Source organism: Onychostoma macrolepis, chromosome 09 (genome assembly GCF_012432095.1).
Source record: "Onychostoma macrolepis isolate SWU-2019 chromosome 09, ASM1243209v1, whole genome shotgun sequence".
NCBI classification, from domain to species: Eukaryota; Metazoa; Chordata; class Actinopteri; order Cypriniformes; family Cyprinidae; genus Onychostoma; species Onychostoma macrolepis.
The window spans coordinates 13559282-13579526 of NC_081163.1; the positions used below are offsets into that span (position 1 = coordinate 13559282).

General features: G+C 39.9%; 2 protein-coding genes across 2 annotated transcripts; both read right to left on the reverse strand.

Moving 5' to 3' along the window:
* Positions 1–3341: 3341 nt before the first annotated feature.
* On the reverse strand, positions 3342–4948 carry LOC131547358 (uncharacterized). The gene is made up of 5 exons (XM_058787873.1): positions 4671–4948; positions 4537–4593; positions 4411–4458; positions 4020–4325; positions 3342–3925 (listed from the first exon to the last, which is right to left on the reverse strand). The coding sequence occupies exons 1-5, from the start codon at positions 4687–4689 to the stop codon at positions 3342–3344; spliced, it is 1014 nt and encodes a 337-aa protein (XP_058643856.1). The 5' UTR covers positions 4690–4948.
* An 11316-nt stretch (positions 4949–16264) lies between these two features.
* On the reverse strand, positions 16265–17530 carry LOC131546484 (uncharacterized). Its single transcript, XM_058786060.1, has 3 exons — positions 17460–17530; positions 17031–17313; positions 16265–16912 (listed from the first exon to the last, which is right to left on the reverse strand). The coding sequence occupies exons 2-3, from the start codon at positions 17274–17276 to the stop codon at positions 16265–16267; spliced, it is 894 nt and encodes a 297-aa protein (XP_058642043.1). The 5' UTR covers positions 17277–17313; positions 17460–17530.
* Between the last annotated feature and the right edge of the window lie 2715 nt (positions 17531–20245).

Genomic DNA, 20245 nt, shown 5'->3' on the forward strand with positions numbered 1-20245 from the left:
TCCAAACCCCTGAAATAGCTCTTTCTTCATCGCTATGCTGACAACCCGTTTGTACTTGCTGCTCTGCGCAGGTGCGACACAGAGCGAACAATAGCTTTCCCTGTGGCGATTTGAAAGGGATAAGCGGATGAAGCAGTTCTGTGAGGGCAGCACTGTGCATTTAATAAGTCCAAAATAAGACTTGATCGGTTCAAAATCTTTTAAAATTATTTCAGGGTGTCCGATTGGGTAAGTTTTACGCGACTGTACGAAAGGATACAGAGACGTGAAGTCAAGGTATGATACACGTTCGCCCTCTGTAACTTTATGGTAAAGCTTCAGCGCATTCGTTCGACCACCGAAAAGCGACGCCCTAGGATTCAAACGTTCAGGTGCAGCGTAATTACTCATAAAAGTCCTAACATCAGGATCGTTTTGTTTGGCATTCTCCCACTGACATTCCCAAATAGTAATTACTTTGAGGTTGTAAGTTTTACGCAAAACTTCCAGTTTATTATCAGACTGTCTTCTGAGCATACCGAAAGGCGTTTTTGACACGGGATTTAATTCGTTAGGATTAAAACGACAGCAATGTCCGTGCCAGAAACACCCCAGGAATTCCAAAGCCATTCTATCGCCGTTAAACTCATAATATCCATCCACGTGATAAGATCCGAATTTGACTTCTCCGTGATTTAATGCATGATGCACGTCAACGTTTTTGGTCGCTTTAATATATTCCAACCACTGGATGGACGGTGTAGAATAAGCTTTGTACTGATTAAGATAGGCGTTTTTATGCGTCAGGGCTATTGTGTCTTTGGTTAAAAAAAGTGTTTTAAACACCTTCATAGCGCACCCCGCGAGCGTTACACAACCGAAGGGGTCCACGTTTGTACACGCTATAAACTCGTTTCTGTATTTCATACACCCGTCATGTAACAAAACAACGTCGTTCTTGCAATACATCGCCAGTTGTGTTTTGAAATTAAACACCTGTCCTGCTACACTCTCGTACCACCTATCAAATTTGACCTGATCAGGTTCGGACATTGTGTTGTATCCATAATCTTCTTTAGATGGATACGGTCCGACGTAATTTGCATTTTGCAAACGATTAAAATGATGGGGAAAGAATCCTTTTTCATCGGTGTTTAGGTTTAAAGCGGAGGGCATTTTTGACAATTTCATAGGTAAGAAACTGTAACTGTCTATGTATCGCTGTTTAAATACATGATCGTACATATATACGAGTCTACATCCTTGGAGTATAATTTTTGGTGCCAAACCCTGACTTGTGAAATATTCGAGCAATATATAAGAGTCAAAACCTGAAGCATTGTGTGCTATAAATGTAAAGTCTGTAAATTTTGGACATCTGAAATGTTTGACCATTTTGTCTACGCAATCAACCCCCTCGGCTGTAAACTCTTCACCGTCTTGCGAAATGGCACACACGTAATTTGCAGTATGTCTTGAATCTTCGTACATCGTCTCAAAATCGAAATAAACATATTTTTCACTATGCACGTCAGGTTTTGCGGGTTGAATATAACAGCCGTGATGTCCTTCATCTACCAGTATGTCGTTGCAATGCGGACATTTGGACGGGGCGCACTTGTGCAGTGATAGTTTATCATCCGTCCATTTCGCTCTATACTGTCTGCAACATCTCCCGCAGAATTTTACGAGATCGCAGCGCGACCTCACCCCTTCACTTTGCGGCTGTTTATGCATTTCATAACAGAAGTCAGATCTGCAATATCTAGCGCAGTCCTCACATTGCAGCCATTTCTTAGGATGTGTGGTGCACTGAGGTGTATTACACACGTTGCATGTAATAATGTAAACTACGATCGTTAAAGCCTTGATAGCAGTACTCGCAAACGTAGCTGTACCCTAAGAAACCCTTCAGATTTTTTATCACATAGTAATGTTCATCATGCAGATATAAATGTACGGTGTTCGGGTGTGTTTCATCCGTATTTTTATACACTTCCAATTTACCTGAACACGTTCTGTGAAAGATGACTATTTTCAGGTCTAGGGCTGTTTCTAATTTAGAAACGTCGTGAAATGCAATTTTATCTTGCGGTTTATAACCCTGTTCTGCGTGTATGTCGCTGGCTATTCTGACCAATTCCTGATCGGGACAATGAGGGTTTAAAAAATGTGCCAGGCATATGCTGAAGCACATATTGTCTGTTATATTTTTTGCGACGAAAAGATTCATCTTATTTTTTTGGATTATCATATTGTGGGCTAGGTCGGTTAGCTTTCTACGCCCTCCACCTTGCCTATTCCGTACCACAGACACGCGTAACTGTAAAGCAGAATCGACCCCCACATCCGCGTTGCTTTGAACCGTACGTTCGATTTGATCGATAAACGTATTAATGTCATGATTATTATTTGGCGTTAGAACCGCGTTAATGTCTGTTGGGAGACTCTCGCCTTGCAGCGACACATTCATAAAACCGGATTCGCCTGCCAACAAACGTGAAAAATCTACGATCTCATTCAAAATATCTTGCAAAAAGATATTATACGCTGCATAATCGTCTGCTACAATTTCGCGGAAATTTAAAGTTCTGCGAATTTCTAAACCGTTAAATCTCGATCTTGGGGTAATTGTAAAATCGCTCACACGACCACCTTCATTTATTAGTCTATCTATAAAATTTTGGCTGAGACCCATGTTTGGTGCTGAAGGTTCGTAGCTTGAGGCATCATCGTTAGACGACCCCATACCAATCTGATCATCATTTATAGTTACATTCAGCCATTCATACTGTTCATCTACCAGTTCGTGCAATCTTTCGGTCATGTTAAGCGAATCTGGTTGTAACATCTGTAATTGATTATTAATAAGATCGCGTAACAGATCAGCGTTATTTTGAGAATCGTGTCTAGGTCTTAATGATCTCTGAACATCTTCTGGTACACGGTCATGCAAATCGTCGTGACATCTTTTACCACTCATTTTGAAAATTTATTTTGAAAATCAGAAATACAAAATAGTTCAACCTTAAAGACAAACGGATGTAGCGCCTTGAAAACACCACAACGGTTCACAACGTAACGTGTCCAGATATAACAAAAACAAACACTTACGGTATAAATTGAACCAGAAACTAATAGGAGATACAATCGACGATGAGAAGTTACATATCAACACGTATATGATTTACTAATAACATGAATAATCAATAATACACGGTTGTCAATGATAAACATTAATAACAGTATGAAAAAAATTCAATATAGGTAACATACAAAATAATGTAAGGAAAATAAGGAAAGGAAAAATAAGGAAAATAATGTAAGGAAAAAAAAAAAAAAGCTATTCAATTCATTGTACATTATCTCCTGGATATCATACGTTCATGCAAATCTACCAACATTCTCTGCAGCAGATTCAAACGCTCGGACATCAAAGATAATGCATTTACCGCCAATCTCTGTTCGGTCCGGTTTTCCCGGATTTCCTCCGGTACTCCGATCATACTCTGGCGAAATTGCGTGAATTCGTTATATAACTCTTCGTGACAATTTCTCCAAAACTCCGCTGCGTGTCGTAAGGCTTCGGTGTGTTGTTGTTGACAGGATATGACATTTCTTAAAATCGAAATAACGTCACCTTGCGCGTTAGCTGCAATTTCTTCAACTTGCCGGTAAGTCAACGGTTGTCCGGCCAGATCAAAAAGTCTTTCAAAGTAACGATTAACACGGTTCAACGCTTCGCGATCAAGCCTTCTATTTAAATCGCGATCGCTAAACAGCTCCCGAGGTATTTCATGTAGTAATTCCGCAACCTCCTCCACCTCCTCCTCTTCTTCTTCCTCTTCTTCTTCCTCACTCTCCGTATCAGTGAAGGATACCTGATCCCATGCGTGGACCAGCGAATCAGACCAAGCTGTTAGCCCTCGTTGGTCATGAGCTTGTTCTGTAAAAAGAATAACAATAACCACTTTATTAATTTTATTAAATAAAAGTCGAACATAAAACATAATAATGCGATTTTCTGTTTTAATACGCACCGTTGTTCTCTGAAGTCCTTAAACGTCTGGCGGACGGCGAGTCGTTCGTTTCCTGTTCGGGCAGCCTCACGCGTTTTACGGCCTGTCCGCAACCATAAATTCGCTGCGTGGGGGGTTCGATTACGTCCGTGCGAGCGTTTGCACGGACGGTAGGCGTGTGAAGTTGTTCATCGGAACACTCCGTGTGGGAGGGGGCGGGCGTTGTGACGTTGGCTGGTTCGTTACGTAACTCGGGTCCCTCCGCAACCCCCCGCTGCACATCCTCTGCAGTTATTATTACAAGATTGTTGTCATCATTATGCCCACCTGTCAAATTTAGTAAATACTGTTTATGAGGGGTCGGTGGTTTTAACACGTTAAGAAAAACAAAACAAAACTAATGTCAACTTACCGTTAAGGCCATTGTCGTCCTCGCAAACAGTTAGTTGGGCTTCATCAACTGAATAAAATGATAACCGTCATTATTATTAATAATAACATTATTAAACCGTATGATAGAAAAAGAGTAAAGACTTACATATCTCTTCAAGGATGTGTTCTAAATCTTCGTCAAACACAAGATTATCGAAAGTAGCTGAAATAATAACATCATGTTAAACAAATATTCACGTTAAAATATTTAAACATCTCCTATGAGCAAAACGTACTCACCGTCGTAATTGTCAGCCATCGTTCCGACGTTTGTTGAGGTGTAACAACGGCGTGCGAGAAGTTAGAGTTTTACAGTTAATGAGGATGTTATAACTTGTGCTTTTTAACGCATCACTTTGAGGGGGGGGAGTCTCTTGAAAATGCGTCGTAAATCCGATAACAACCGGCAGGGGGTGACCTAATACCACAAATCTTTAGTAAGGTACATGACGCAACGTTAATTTGTGAAATAGTATGGTCAAATATTACGAAATTCGTGTTTAAACATAATGACTAGTATTCTATAAATATTGCGTTTATTCGTACATACATGCATAAAGGAGCGGTTTTATTATTTACATTTAAACGCAGGTTTCGCATCTGTTTACATAATTTACCTGACGGTATGATGTAGATTTACGCCACATTATTTAAAACAGAAACTCTGGATACATTTTATATTTAGACTCTTACTTATCGCTCCCGGCCACCATATATTTATTCGGATTCTGGCTTTCCTTATTATCATCAAATAAGAAATGTTAGTTAGTCGGCTGCATCTTCATCACATTACTTAACACAGCTGGAGATGTTTCACCAACGGGATGAAACATCTTTTAGATTTTCTTTTTTTCTTTTACAACTTAATTGCTACGATGTTAGCATATCCCTAACATGTAGACGCATATTGACCCTTATCTATATGCGTTTGAACATCGCGGGTGATTTTAACAGTCGAAAAGTCAAAGTTCGGGATATCTGTTTATTGACCTCGCGTGATGTGAACCATCTGTTCAAACGACCATTTGAAGTAGGTCTTATGTATTTCTTACAACGGTAAAGTTCACAGGGTTTCTATTTGCATTATATGTATTACGTATAGACCTACATCATAATATGTTTTAAGCGCAACAATGATCAAAGATCATATAAAGAAATAACAAATTATGTGAAACTAAGTAAATTAAACGTCTTTTTCCTACGCGATAGACAGTCTTATTAAAACAATCATCTTTGGAGATCCTCTATTTATTTAAACTTTATCACCTTCTTTATCTACTTCATTACATCCTGAACATTGGTTTGAAGACGTATTCGAATAGATTAATTCGTTATAAATACTAATTTCTCAACTATACCTAAACTTTTAACTTAACCAGTTATGTGTCATATAAAAGCTTCAAAAGGGCACACATCCTTTGACCGGACAGTGAACTTTAAGTCTAAACTTTTGACAAAGTTCATACTCGCAGGTGCATATCATAAAATGGTTAACATGTATGTGCTTTGATCAATGAACAGATACGCCAAAGTTTATGATGCCAGACCCCCTCAAAAACTCTTTAGATTGCAAATGAGTTGCGTCTCCAGAAACACCTTTAGATGTTTTACAGCAACTCTCTTGATCTGATACGGACGCGTCAGTAATTATACGTCCAGACACGCTGTGTCATTCTCATTTCGTAGCACTGCGTGAGACTAAATATTTACAATTCGTGCGATAATGTAAAAAGTTTAGGCGTCTCATTATGGCTGAAAACTCCAAAGACGTCCGAAACATTTGCTTTCATTCCGGTTTCCGTTCACATACGTGCGTATGCGTTTGAACCGTTATAGCAGGCTAGAAAGTTTAAAGATTGACAAAAATCAAAGAGTAAATAAAGGTATTACTAAATTAAGTGCGAATAACTAAACTAAAGTAAATAAAATAAAATAAGCAACATTTCCCTGGTAGGTAGGCCTGCTGTTTGTTTAAAAGGTAAAAACTAGACTAACCTAATTTTAAAATGAAAAGCTTTAGGATGAGTGCCGAATTGTTTCATTAATTAAGAAATGCTAAAGATTTATTAAAAATAACGTTTGTTCTAATGTTAAAACATTACTTTAATTCTTTTAAATCTTTGCATCGGTCTCTCCTTACGCTGCTAGGGGGGTGGCGGAAGGCGTGGTCTGGACTCAGCGGCGTAAACTCATTCTGAGTTTTGACGCGCTAGTGTGCGGTTATCTGCCGGAGGCTGCCTAAGATAGTCTGCACTTTTTCTTTTTTTACATCGCAGTTATTTTTTCTCTTTCTTTTATTTCCTAACTTGTAACAAGATTTTGACTTTTTACTTAACGTTCGCTTCTGATTTTTTGTTTTGTTTTGTTTTTTGTTTTAGAATACGGGTAAGATAAGTCAGATCTATTTGCTGTAACTTGTGAGAAAAGCTACCTTTTAATCTGTAATGATAGAACGTTGTAAACGTTCGCTTCTGATGCTTTTTTGTTTTGTTTTAGAAGACGGGTAAGATGAGTCAACTCTATATTATTTAACTTTGTAATGTTATGCTATTGTTTTAACTAAGGTGTCCGATGCTTTGTTTGTTTTAAATAAACAAACACGTACACTTCTACTTCTTTTTATTTAACTTAAAACGTTTTTAAACTAGTTAGAGTTCGTTACAACAACACTAGCAAGTCGTTGCTCATTTTACGTATGTTTTTTGTTGATATGTGTGCGTGAAAAACTCTAATAAAAACTTCCCTTTGTCCCGTTTAACACAGTTTCACAATTTAAAGTTTAAACACATAATAGTCTTCAATGGCCCACACAAAAACACGCTTCCCAAAACATTCATAAATACCTTAGAATCACTGGACAGTAAAAACAGATGCTCATTTAGATGGGTGGGGGCATGGACAAACAGGTGTCCAGTTTGGGTGGGAGGGAGGGGTGGGGGGTCTTATCTTTATGAGAGGTAATAAATCAAATTTTTTGACATTAGGTGCCCTGTGATCTCTCTATTATGCTTTTTCGGCTAATGGTTGCAGGCTTGCCTTCTAGTGGTTTTGGTGTCCCGTCTCTGGCCACTGTTAACGTCCTGTTTACAAACTTCGTAATATTTCCACATATTTCCAGGTTTGAAGCTTTTTGAGAGGCAAAGTGAAGTGGGGAGGGGTAAAGCGATCTTTATATAGGCGGAGCAAAAAAATAAAAAAATAAAAAAATAAATAATAAACATCCTGTCGGCCCCTTAAGTGCATCGGCCCTCCGGGAAAATGCCCAGCATGCCTGATTACCAATCTAGCCCTGCTGTCTACTACTGTCCTGCTGATTTAATGATGGAGTTGTGTTGTGTCTGTCAGATGTGTGTGTGTGGTGTGGCTGCCGTGCTATGCTGTTCTTATCATTATGTTCTTACAGTTTTTTTGGATTGCTTAAGCACGATTTTCAAAACAGGGCCCGTGTTTTCAAAACACTACACACAATTAGCACAACCACACACCCAATTAGCAAAACACTACAGATCCTTTGCATAATTAAACACTCTTGTAAAAACTATACACTTCTGTTTAAAAACCACACTTTGTTACTGTTATGACCTTCAGTCATTTGTCTGTTGTTTCTTTGCTGCCCTCTTGTGTTTTTTTTGTGTATGTCTATATTTGTTTTCAGGAAGGCGGTTCTTGGAGTTAATTGGATGGAGGTGGCGATTGGTTCTTATCCTTGACTGACTTGGATAAAGGATTCCCCTAAAATGCTGATCGAGGCCTCTTGTGCCATAGTACTTCTCGTTGTATCGTAGTGCCGCGCAGTTGTGTGTGTTTCTGCGCCGTTGTTATTTGTTACTTCTGATTGTGAATGGTTAACTGATAACTTATAGATAGCTTTTGAAATAGGTTATAAGAATTTGTGATAAGGGACGAAGGGGGATAGACGCCATTTTATTTCTGTATAAATGTCTTTATTATATTGTTTTTGGGAAAGGGAGTTAGGTAAGTTGTAATTGTATTTTATTTTTCTTTCATTTCGATTTAGGGAAGATAGAGGTTTAATAAGTTATTTTTGTTTGTTATTTTGGCCTTGTCTTCCCCTGATGCTAAACCCTTACTTTTTCAAAATAAAAGCTTGTTAATCATTGTTCTCTCTGGCATAAGACTCTCCTTTCCCTTTCTGATGCGACCGACCCCTAGACGGTCGTAACAGAAATTGGGGGCTCGTCTTAAAAACTGAAATTTATACTTCCTCTTTTATTCTTTTAATTCTCTTTTAAAGAGAATTTGTGAACTTGTTAGAAAAAAAGGAAAAAAATCAATGAAATCGGAAGCTTGTGTTTGTTGCCGTGTTATTGCATTTTAGAAAAGACCGATGAAATTTGCTTTGTATATTTTCGTTTGGCTAGTGGTTTTCAATTTAAGGGGGAGGGAATTCGAAATGTCTTCGAAATTTGAGTTGGAAAAATTTGCAATTCAACCTTCTGTTGAACAATTGGACATTTGTCGTAAGGATGATTTATTTTCGATTGCTGAGTTATATCAAATTAAAGTTCTTCGTGGTGCAGTGAGCGAGAACTCAAGGAGGTGATTTATAAGCATTTGGTGGAAAATGGAGTTTTGCCGGAGGTGAGTGAAGCGGGTGTTGCAGATCAGTTGCCAATTTCCGTGGGTGAGGGGGCGGAGTATCCCAAACCCGAGGAGATGGCCGGCATGGATCCCGACGATCTCCTTCTTCAATTGATCCTCGGTTGGCAATCAGACTAAAAGAGCTTGATCTAGAGTTAAGTAAGCAACGATATCAAAGTCAGCTGGTGCATGCACGCACGGTTGAAATAGAATCTCAACGGGCAATCAAGCTCAAGGAGTTGGAGCTCGAGCTCAGGAAGTCACCGGGTAGACATTCAGCTGCTGATGCGCTCGGCGTGAGCATACCAGCGCCGTTACCCATAAATGCTTCCACTCCGAGTCCTATTCCTGCACCTCGACGAAATCCACAAGTAAGTCAACCTGAATTTGATGTTAGTCGACAAATTTCACTCGTACCGCTGTTCAGAGAAAGTGAGGTAGATACTTATTTCACGGTGTTTGAGCGGATTGCTGCTACGTTAAAATGGCCGCGGAATGTTTGGCCGCTGTTGCTGCAATGCAAACTCGTAGGTAAAGCCCAAGAGGTCTGCTCAGCATTAACGCTTGAACAGAGCTTGGATTATGACGTGATGAAAAGTGCTGTATTGCGTGCGTACGAGCTAGTCCCCGAAGCGTACCGACAAAAGTTTCGAAATCTTGTGAAAACCCCTAGCCAAACGTTCGTTGAGTTCGCTAGAGATAAAGCAAATTTGTTTGATAGATGGTGTGCTTCAAACAAGGTAGACACGTTTGAGCAACTTAAGGAGTTAATACTGTTGGAGGAATTTAAGAATTGTCTGTCGGAGAAAATCGTCGTATATTTAAATGAGCAGAAAGTGTCTTCTCTTTCTGAAGCCGCAGTTTTTTCTGATGAATTTGTACTTACGCACAGAGTAGTATTTTCACCTGTAAAGCGTATTGTTCCTAGTCGAGGGTGTCCTTCTAGAGATACTGCTGTAGTACATAAGAGAGTAGTAAGTGTAGACGGTAAGGAAAACCGCGAATGCTTTTATTGTCATGAGGTTGGGCACCTCATTGCAAATTGTCCCACTTTGAAGCGCAAATCAGGTAGAAGGGAAAACCCTTCGAAAAGTGTTGCTTTGATCGAGAGCTCAGTTTTGTTACTTGGGCAAAACGAATCTATAAGTTCGTCGGTTGAGTCAACTTTTGAACCATTTATTTACGATGGTATAGTTTCACTGACTGAAGCCAGTTCTGAGATGAAGCACATTCGCATCCTCCGTGATACTGGCGCCGCCCAATCGTTTATCTTGCAAAGTGCGTTGCCATTTTCTGAAAAGTCTAGTTGTGGTTCCAGTGTGTTAGTTCAAGGGATTGATCTTACGGTAATTAAAGTTCCTTTGCATCAAGTGTTTCTGCGATCGGGAATTATTTCAGGGAGTGTTAAACTGGCACTTCGTGCACAATTACCTGTTAAAGATGTGTCACTCATTCTTGGGAATGATTTGGCAGGTGACACAGTTTTTTGTCTGCCTGAGGTAATAGATACTCCTGTTGCACCTGATGGTGATGTGTTGTGCGAGGAATTTCCTGATGTGTTTGGCACATGTGTTGTTACTCGATCTCAAGCATGTAAATTTAGAGATACCGTAGATCTCTCAGATTCTTTTCTGAGTGTTGACAATTTTAATAGTATAAAGAAAGGTGAGGATACTGTTGACGTGAAGTGTGTGCACTTCCGGTCGATTACCCATTGGTAAACCAATGTTGATTGAAGCTCAGCGTACTGATCAAACCTTAAGTCATTGTATAAAAGCTGCCGTCGAGCTGTCTGATTTGTCCGTGCATCCTGTGGCATACTACTTCGAAGAGGATGTTTTGATGCGTAAGTGGTCTCCACGTCATGCAAAGAGTGACTGGAGTACTGTTTTTCAAGTAATTGTTCCGAAGCCTTACAGACAACATGTACTGAGTGTAGCTCATGATCACGAACTTTCAACCCTTCGAAAAGTGTTGCTTTGATCGAGAGCTCAGTTTTGTTACTTGGGCAAAACGAATCTATAAGTTCGTCGGTTGAGTCAACTTTTGAACCATTTATTTACGATGGTATAGTTTCACTGACTGAAGCCAGTTCTGAGATGAAGCACATTCGCATCCTCCGTGATACTGGCGCCGCCCAATCGTTTATCTTGCAAAGTGCGTTGCCATTTTCTGAAAAGTCTAGTTGTGGTTCCAGTGTGTTAGTTCAAGGGATTGATCTTACGGTAATTAAAGTTCCTTTGCATCAAGTGTTTCTGCGATCGGGAATTATTTCAGGGAGTGTTAAACTGGCACTTCGTGCACAATTACCTGTTAAAGATGTGTCACTCATTCTTGGGAATGATTTGGCAGGTGACACAGTTTTTTGTCTGCCTGAGGTAATAGATACTCCTGTTGCACCTGATGGTGATGTGTTGTGCGAGGAATTTCCTGATGTGTTTGGCACATGTGTTGTTACTCGATCTCAAGCATGTAAATTTAGAGATACCGTAGATCTCTCAGATTCTTTTCTGAGTGTTGACAATTTTAATAGTATAAAGAAAGGTGAGGATACTGTTGACGTAGAAGTGTGTGCATTTCCGAAGGTCGATTTACCCATTGGTAAACCAATGTTGATTGAAGCTCAGCGTACTGATCAAACCTTAAGTCATTGTATAAAAGCTGCCGTCGAGCTGTCTGATTTGTCCGTGCATCCTGTGGCATACTACTTCGAAGAGGATGTTTTGATGCGTAAGTGGTCTCCACGTCATGCAAAGAGTGACTGGAGTACTGTTTTTCAAGTAATTGTTCCGAAGCCTTACAGACAACATGTACTGAGTGTAGCTCATGATCACGAACTTTCAACCCTTCGAAAAGTGTTGCTTTGATCGAGAGCTCAGTTTTGTTACTTGGGCAAAACGAATCTATAAGTTCGTCGGTTGAGTCAACTTTTGAACCATTTATTTACGATGGTATAGTTTCACTGACTGAAGCCAGTTCTGAGATGAAGCACATTCGCATCCTCCGTGATACTGGCGCCGCCCAATCGCTTATCTTGCAAAGTGCGTTGCCATTTTCTGAAAAGTCTAGTTGTGGTTCCAGTGTGTTAGTTCAAGGGATTGATCTTACGGTAATTAAAGTTCCTTTGCATCAAGTGTTTCTGCGATCGGGAATTATTTCAGGGAGTGTTAAACTGGCACTTCGTGCACAATTACCTGTTAAAGATGTGTCACTCATTCTTGGGAATGATTTGGCAGGTGACACAGTTTTTGTCTGCCTGAGGTAATAGATACTCCTGTTGCACCTGATGGTGATGTGTTGTGCGAGGAATTTCCTGATGTGTTTGGCACATGTGTTGTTACTCGATCTCAAGCATGTAAATTTAGAGATACCGTAGATCTCTCAGATTCTTTTCTGAGTGTTGACAATTTTAATAGTATAAAGAAAGGTGAGGATACTGTTGACGTAGAAGTGTGTGCACTTCGGTCGATTACCCATTGGTAAACCAATGTTGATTGAAGCTCAGCGTACTGATCAAACCTTAAGTCATTGTATAAAAGCTGCCGTCGAGCTGTCTGATTTGTCCGTGCATCCTGTGGCATACTACTTCGAAGAGGATGTTTTGATGCGTAAGTGGTCTCCACGTCATGCAAAGAGTGACTGGAGTACTGTTTTTCAAGTAATTGTTCCGAAGCCTTACAGACAACATGTACTGAGTGTAGCTCATGATCACGAACTTTCAGGTCATCTGGGCATTCGCAAAACTTATGATCAGTTGTTAAAACATTTCTTTTGGCCTTCCATGAAGTCGGATGTAGCTAAATTTTGTAAATCTTGTCATGCATGCCAAATTGCTGGTAAACCAAATCAAATACTTCCTCCTGCTCCGTTGAAGCCTATACCTGTATTAGGAGAACCATTTGAACGAATCCTGATTGACTGTGTGGGGCCATTACCTAAAACAAAGTCTGGAAATTCTTATCTCTTAACGTTAATGTGTGCATCCACCAGATTTCCTGAAGCCATACCATTGCGTTCTATTAAAGCTCGTACCATTGTCAAAGCAGTGGTTAAGTTTTGTACTACTTTTGGAATGCAAGTACATTCAATCTGACCAAGGTACTAATTTTATGTCTAACGTGTTCGCAAAGGTAATGAAACAGTTAGCTATCAAACATCAAGTATCCAGTGCGTACCACCCTCAATCGCAAGGCGCCATCGAACGCTTCCATCAAACTTTAAAGTCAATGCTCAGGACCTTTTGTGTGGAATATGAGAAGGAATGGGATGAGCACATTCCACTCTTGTTATTCGCAGTTCGAAATACTACCCAAGCTTCTCTTGGATTCAGTTCTTCCGAGTTAGTTTTGGACACACAGTTCGTGGTCCGTTGAAAATTCTGCAAGAACAAATTCTGTCATCCACTCGTATGTCGCCAACTACCAGTGTTTTAGATTATGTCAGTTTATTTCGTGAACGCTTGCATTCAGTGTGGAGGTTGGCAAAAGCTCACTCAGTTCAGTACAAAATCAAATGAAAACCCGCTACGATAAAAACCGTCACCCGATCATTTCAGGCAGGAGATAAGGTTCTCGTTTTAATTCCAACGCCAGGTTCGCGCCCAAGCAAAATTCGCTGGTCCTTATGGGATAAAAGAGAAACTTGGAGATACGGATTATATAGTTGAAACCCCCGATCGTAGGAGAAAATCACGCGTCTGTCACATTAATATGCTTAAGGCATATGTGTCACGTTCTGATTCTGATGTTCGCAAATCTGTCGCTACTGTTGCACCAGTTACTGTGTCACTGTCAGAATACGCACCGAGAGTGATGATTTGAGAATGAATAGTGCATCATTTTTATCGGCTCGTTTGCCAAATTCTGAAACCTTGTCGAATTTGTCAGAAAAATTGTTACACTTGTCTGTATCAGCTCAGGTTGATATTTTAAATCTTGTTGAGAAATATCCAACTTTGTTTAATGATTTTCCTTCGGTTACCCATGTGATAAACCACGACATAGATGTCGGATCACATGCCCCAGTTAAGCAGAATGCTTATCGTGTAAACCCACGCAAAAGACAGTTAATGAAGCAAGAAACGCAGTACTTGTTAGAGCACAATTTAGCCGTTCCTAGTGTTAGTCCATGGTGTTCCCCATGTCTACTCGTCCCTAAACCAGATGGGTCCTCCAGATTCTGTACCGATTATCGTAAGGTTAACGCTTTAACAAAAGCTGATTCTTTTCCACTTCCTCGTATGGAAGATTGTGTCGATCGAGTAGGTAATGCTAAGTTCGTAACTAAATTAGATCTACTAAAAGGATATTGGCAGGTGCCACTTACAGATCGAGCATCAGAAATCTCTGCTTTCGCCACTCCCGATGTATTCATGCAGTATCGTGTTATGGCCTTTGGACTTCGAAATGCTGGAGCAACGTTTCAACGGTTAATGTCCATAGTGCTGTCTAATGTGTCTAATTGCGAGGCTTATTTGGACGATGTAGTGTGTTATACTGATACGTGGAAGATCATCTTAACACCTTGGATGATGTTTTTAAGTGCTTGAGAAATGCCAATTTGACTTTGAATTTATCAAAGTGTGAATTCGGTTGTGCCACCGTTACATATTTAGGAAAAGAGGTGGGAAATGGTCAAGTTCGCCTTCTTAATTCGAAAGTACAAGCTATTCTTGATTTTCCTGTTCCTATCACCAAGAAGGAACTTCGTCGATTTCTTGGCATGATTGGTTATTACCGATGCTTTTGTAAAAATTTTTCAGTTGTTGCTAGTCCCCTCACTAGACTATTAAGTAAAGCAGTTTCATTTAAGTGGTCTTCAGAATGTCAGTCTGCCTATGAAGCTTTGAAAACCTTACTCTGTAGTGCCCCTGTACTTGCTGCACCTTGTTTTGAGAAAACGTTTTACTAGAGGTTGATGCTAGCGGTTCCGGTGTAGGTGCCGTTCTTCTTCAGATGGGTGCTGATGGTTTGAATCACCCAATTAGCTTCTTTTCAAAGAAATTTCACAAACACCAAGTTAACTACAGTACCATAGAGAAAGAAGCTCTTGCTTTAATTCTCGCTTTGCAACATTTTGAGGTCTATGTTGGCTCTAGCTCACAATCTATTACAGTGTATACAGACCACAACCCTCTTGTGTTTTTGCAGCGGATGGCAAATGCAAATCATCGTCTTATCGTTGGTCTCTAATCTGTCAAAGTTACAATTTGGTGATCTGTCATAAAAAAGGTATTGATAATGTAATTGCTGACGCCCTATCGCGTGTTAATCAGTAAAACCATGGTGTTTTATTTTTTTTAGTGTGGGGGTGTTATGACCTTCAGTCATTTGTCTGTTGTTTCTTTGCTGCCCTCTTGTGTTTTTTTTGTGTATGTCTATATTTGTTTTCAGGAAGGCGGTTCTTGGAGTTAATTGGATGGAGGTGGCGATTGGTTCTTATCCTTGACTGACTTGGATAAAGGATTCCCCTAAAATGCTGATCGAGGCCTCTTGTGCCATAGTACTTCTCGTTGTATCGTAGTGCCGCGCAGTTGTGTGTGTTTCTGCTCCGTTGTTATTTGTTACTTCTGATTGTGAATGGTTAACTGATAACTTATAGATAGCTTTTGAAATAGGTTATAAGAATTTGTGATAAGGGACGTAGGGGGATAGACGCCATTTTATTTCTGTATAAATGTCTTTATTATATTGTTTTTGGGAAAGGGAGTTAGGTAAGTTGTAATTGTATTTTATTTTTCTTTCATTTCGATTTAGGGAAGATAGAGGTTTAATAAGTTATTTTTGTTTGTTATTTTGGCCTTGTCTTCCCCTGATGCTAAACCCTTACTTTTTCAAAATAAAAGCTTGTTAATCATTGTTCTCTCTGGCATAAGACTCTCCTTTCCCTTTCTGATGCGACCGACCCCTAGACGGTCGTAACAGTTACCATATGAAACACACGTTTCACATTACTATACTCTGTTTGCACGAGTTACACTCTGCTGTGATAAACCTAAAACACTTTTAGCACTTCTACTTCCCTATGATTAGAGTAGGCTACCATCAACAAAGTACAAATATAATGTAAATCCACCAAACACTACACAAGACCAATGTTGCAGACTGAAGAAACTCATTTATTTCTCAACACGCCCAAAATGTTGACATGGAGATTCATAATACTGTAACAAAATGTCACTTTACGTATTGTACTGTAAGTTTACTGTAAAAAAACAAAAAAACAAAAAAAAACTAGACATTGTCTCTTCGCCTAGCTGGATCTGGCCAGAGAATTTCATCAACATCGCAGGCAATGTTGTCATTAGCAAGACACCTTGGAAAGAAACATCTTGAATAACGAATCCATCCTTGCATTGCTGCTACCTCCATCTGGTCACAGGCCTCCTCCATGGCTTGGATGAGGGGTACCTCAGCCTGGAGACGGAGATCATATACCTTCCACCGCCATGCCGAGAAAAACTCTTCTATAGGGTTGAGGAATGGAGAGTATGGTGGAAGATATAGGACGGTGAAATATGGATGTTGCTGAAACCAGTTCTGAACCAGAGCAGAGCGGTGGAAAGACACATTGTCCCAGACAACAATGTATTGCATATGATCGATTTGATTTGCTGCTGTTATGTTGTGCAATTGGTCCAAGAATGTAAGTATGAGTGCTGTGTTGTAAGGGCCCATATGGGCATGGCGGTGGAGGACCCCATTCTGTGTAATGGCTGCACAGAGTGTTATATTACCCCCACGTTGCCCTGGGACATTGACTATAGCCCTGTGGCCAATGATGTTTCTTCCCCTCCTTCGTGTTCTCGTCAGGTTGAACCCAGCCTCATCTACGTAAATGAACTCATGCTGGATCTCCTCTCCATCCATTCGTAAAACTCCCTGAAGAACAGTGTCAGGCAAAATTGTGTAGTTCAGTGTAGATCTAGTATACATATTACAGTACAGTAAAAGATTATGAGACAGTATGCAAGATCACACTGCTAAAGTGAATACATACCTCTGCATAATCATGCCGCAGTCGTTTCACCCTTTCGGAATTGCGCTCGAAAGGCACTCGATAAATTTGCTTCATTTGAATATGTTTTTTTTTTAGGATGCGTGCCAGTGTTGATGTTGAGACCTGATGGATATCGTTGAAACTGGCATGGTTATTGACAATGTTAGCTTGGAGCTGATTGAGTGTTATAGCATTGTTGGCCAAAACCATGTTTACTATCTCCCTCTCTTGCTGTTCTGTGAACATAGGAGGCCTTCCCCCTTGTCGTTCCTGACCCTCAATCCTATGTAGAAAAAAAAACAGTATACAATAGTACAGTAATTTCACAGGAAAAGGTAACAGAAGTGCTGATAGTGCATAGAATACAGTACTGTAAGCAGTTACTGAAACCGTGCAGATGTTTTTGATATGATGATATTTTTACAATACCTATTTTCCAGTCGAAATGTTCTTATCACACTTGCCACTGTGTATCGGCTAACATTTGGCTGTACTCGCAGTCCAGCTTCCCTCAGCGTCAGGTCATGGTTGACAACGTGGTCAACCAGTGTTGCGCGGATCTCATTTGTCGGATTCGGTCCTCTTTGAGCACCTTCTTGTCTTCCTCTTCCTCTTTCTCTTCCTCTTCCTCTACCTTCAGCATGGCCTCCATCTCTTCCTCTTCCTCTGTTGATTCCTCTTCCTCCCCTTCCTCCTCCTCCTTGTCCTCCTCCTCATTCTCCTCGTTCTCCTCCTCGTCTTACTCTTTCTCTGACTCTTTCCATTGTGCTTGAAGACCGATGAACTCACCTGCTGCTTTTTATAGTGCTTATACACCTGATTGGTGTGTGTACAATTAAGCAAACAAGTGTTTGCACACCTGATGACTGTGTTGAACCAATTGGTTGGACGGTGCGGTAATTTGACAGTCAGTGCTTTGGTATTGCAAGGAAGTGACTTCATGATAGATTTGTGTGTGTAATGTATGTTAAGTGTGTTTAGTGTTTTGCAAATCACTGTGTGTAGAGTTTTGCAACAAGTGTGAGGTTGACAATGTGCTTATAGTTGTGCAAATATGGGCTGATGTTTTGCTTCTTGAGTGTAAGGTTTTGCTAATAGTGTACTACTTTTAATTTTAGTGTGTAAGCAATCCAAAAAAAACTGTAACACTGCTTATGATGACACACAGGTTTATTCTCTGATTAAATAGTGTTTTAAATAGAGTTTTCAAGCAAGTGTAGTTGTGTTGGCCTATTTTGATAACAGTTGCATTTTAGGCTTGGCCCACCTGATTTTGTCTGGGCCCACCCATGTTGTGATTCCTGGCTACACTAGTGCCATAAACCACACAAACCAGTGCGCACGCGCGCACACACACACACACACACACACACACACACACACACATGTTCGTTGTTGTGAAAAGTGGGGACATCCCATAGGCGTAATGGTTTTTATACTGTACAAACTCTATGTGCTATTGTCCTACACCAATCCTACACCTAACCCTCGGAGACTTTGTGCTATTTCAGATTTTCAATACACTCCATTCAGAGTGATTTATAAGCATTTTGAAAAGTGGGGACATGGGGTAATGTCCTGAAAAGTCACCTTCTCCTTGTAATACCTATGTCATACCCTTGTCATTATACAAATCTATGTCCTGATTTGTCACAAAAACGCGCGCGCACACACACACACACACACACACACACGTTTGTTTTTATGAATTGTGGGGACGTTCCATAGGTGTAATGGTTTTTATACTGTACAAAAGTATTTTCTATTGCCCTACACCAACCCTACACCTAAACCTACCCCTTATAGGAAACTTTGTGCATTTTTACTTTCTCAAAAAAAAAAAACAACAACAACAAAAAAAACTCATTCTGTATGATTTATAAGCCTTTTGAAATATGGGGACATGTCCTCATAAGTCACCTTCTCCTTGTAATAGCTATGTCATACCCATGTCATTATACAAATTTGTTTCCTCATATGTCACAAACACACACACACACTTGAATTTGTGGTGTACGGGGACTCTCCATAGGCGTAATGGTTTTTATACTGTACAAACCGTATTTTCTATTGCCCTACACCAACCCTACACCTAAACCTACCCCTTACAGGAAACTACTGGCAATTTTTAATTTCATAAAACACCGTTTTTTAAGTCTTTTGTTTTACGGGGACACAGGAAGTGTCCTCATAAACCATGTTTACATTGTAGTACCCTTGTCGTTATACACATTTGTGTCCTCGTAAACCATATATACCGGTACACACACACACACACACTAAATTTACTTATATTTTATACATGATTTTGATTTAATTCCACAACACACAAGATTTATCTATCAATGCTATTTATTTCTCAATGCTTTATTGATTTGACGAGTGTTTCAGAGAAGGTATTAAGAATAGATTAAGGCTGAGAACATATTTAAGAAAAGTTTAATTTCAGAATAACATTTTGTAAGGATAAGATCAGAAAATGTAAATATATGTAGTACAGTCAAAGTGGAGAAGAATGACTGCATATGATCTCACAGGCTTTTAGCACAAACAAAGCCTATTCGGTTTGAACAGGTTATATCGTTCCAGCAACGGTTAGCTGTAGGGTGGGGGAAAAAGTTATTCTGATCATTATAGTGGTGCTACAATTAAAATAAAATGCTGTGTTCAACTGAAGGTACTTTGTGACATCCAAATGAGCCATTTCACGTTACTGCATGATGCTAAATTATAAATAAATATTGAAAATACTATTTAGAAAACAGACTGCTGTTACAGAGGAGGCTCCCATACCGCGGGATTTATTTATGCTAAATTATAAATAAATATTGAAAATACTATTTAGAAAACAGACTGCTGTTACAGAGGAGGCTCCCGTACCGCCTCCCTCGCACCACCAGAGAGAGCCATCCCCTGAATATTAACCATTTCTATTCGGACTCCAATTCCCATCATCCTCATACCTGGGACTGATTGATCATCCACACCTGCACCTCATTTACACACACACATATAAGTCACTCACACACACAGACTCTTTGCGAAGTCTTGATTTGCCCTGGCTGTCGTTTCTGAGCGTTATACCTGTGTTTGATTTCTGTGTACTTGACCTTGGACTGTTTCCTGTTTTTCTGATTGTTCTCTGCCTGCCCCGACCTCGGATTGTTTCATCTGGACTCTGTTTGCTAGCCGCCTGCCCTGATCTTCCACCTGGT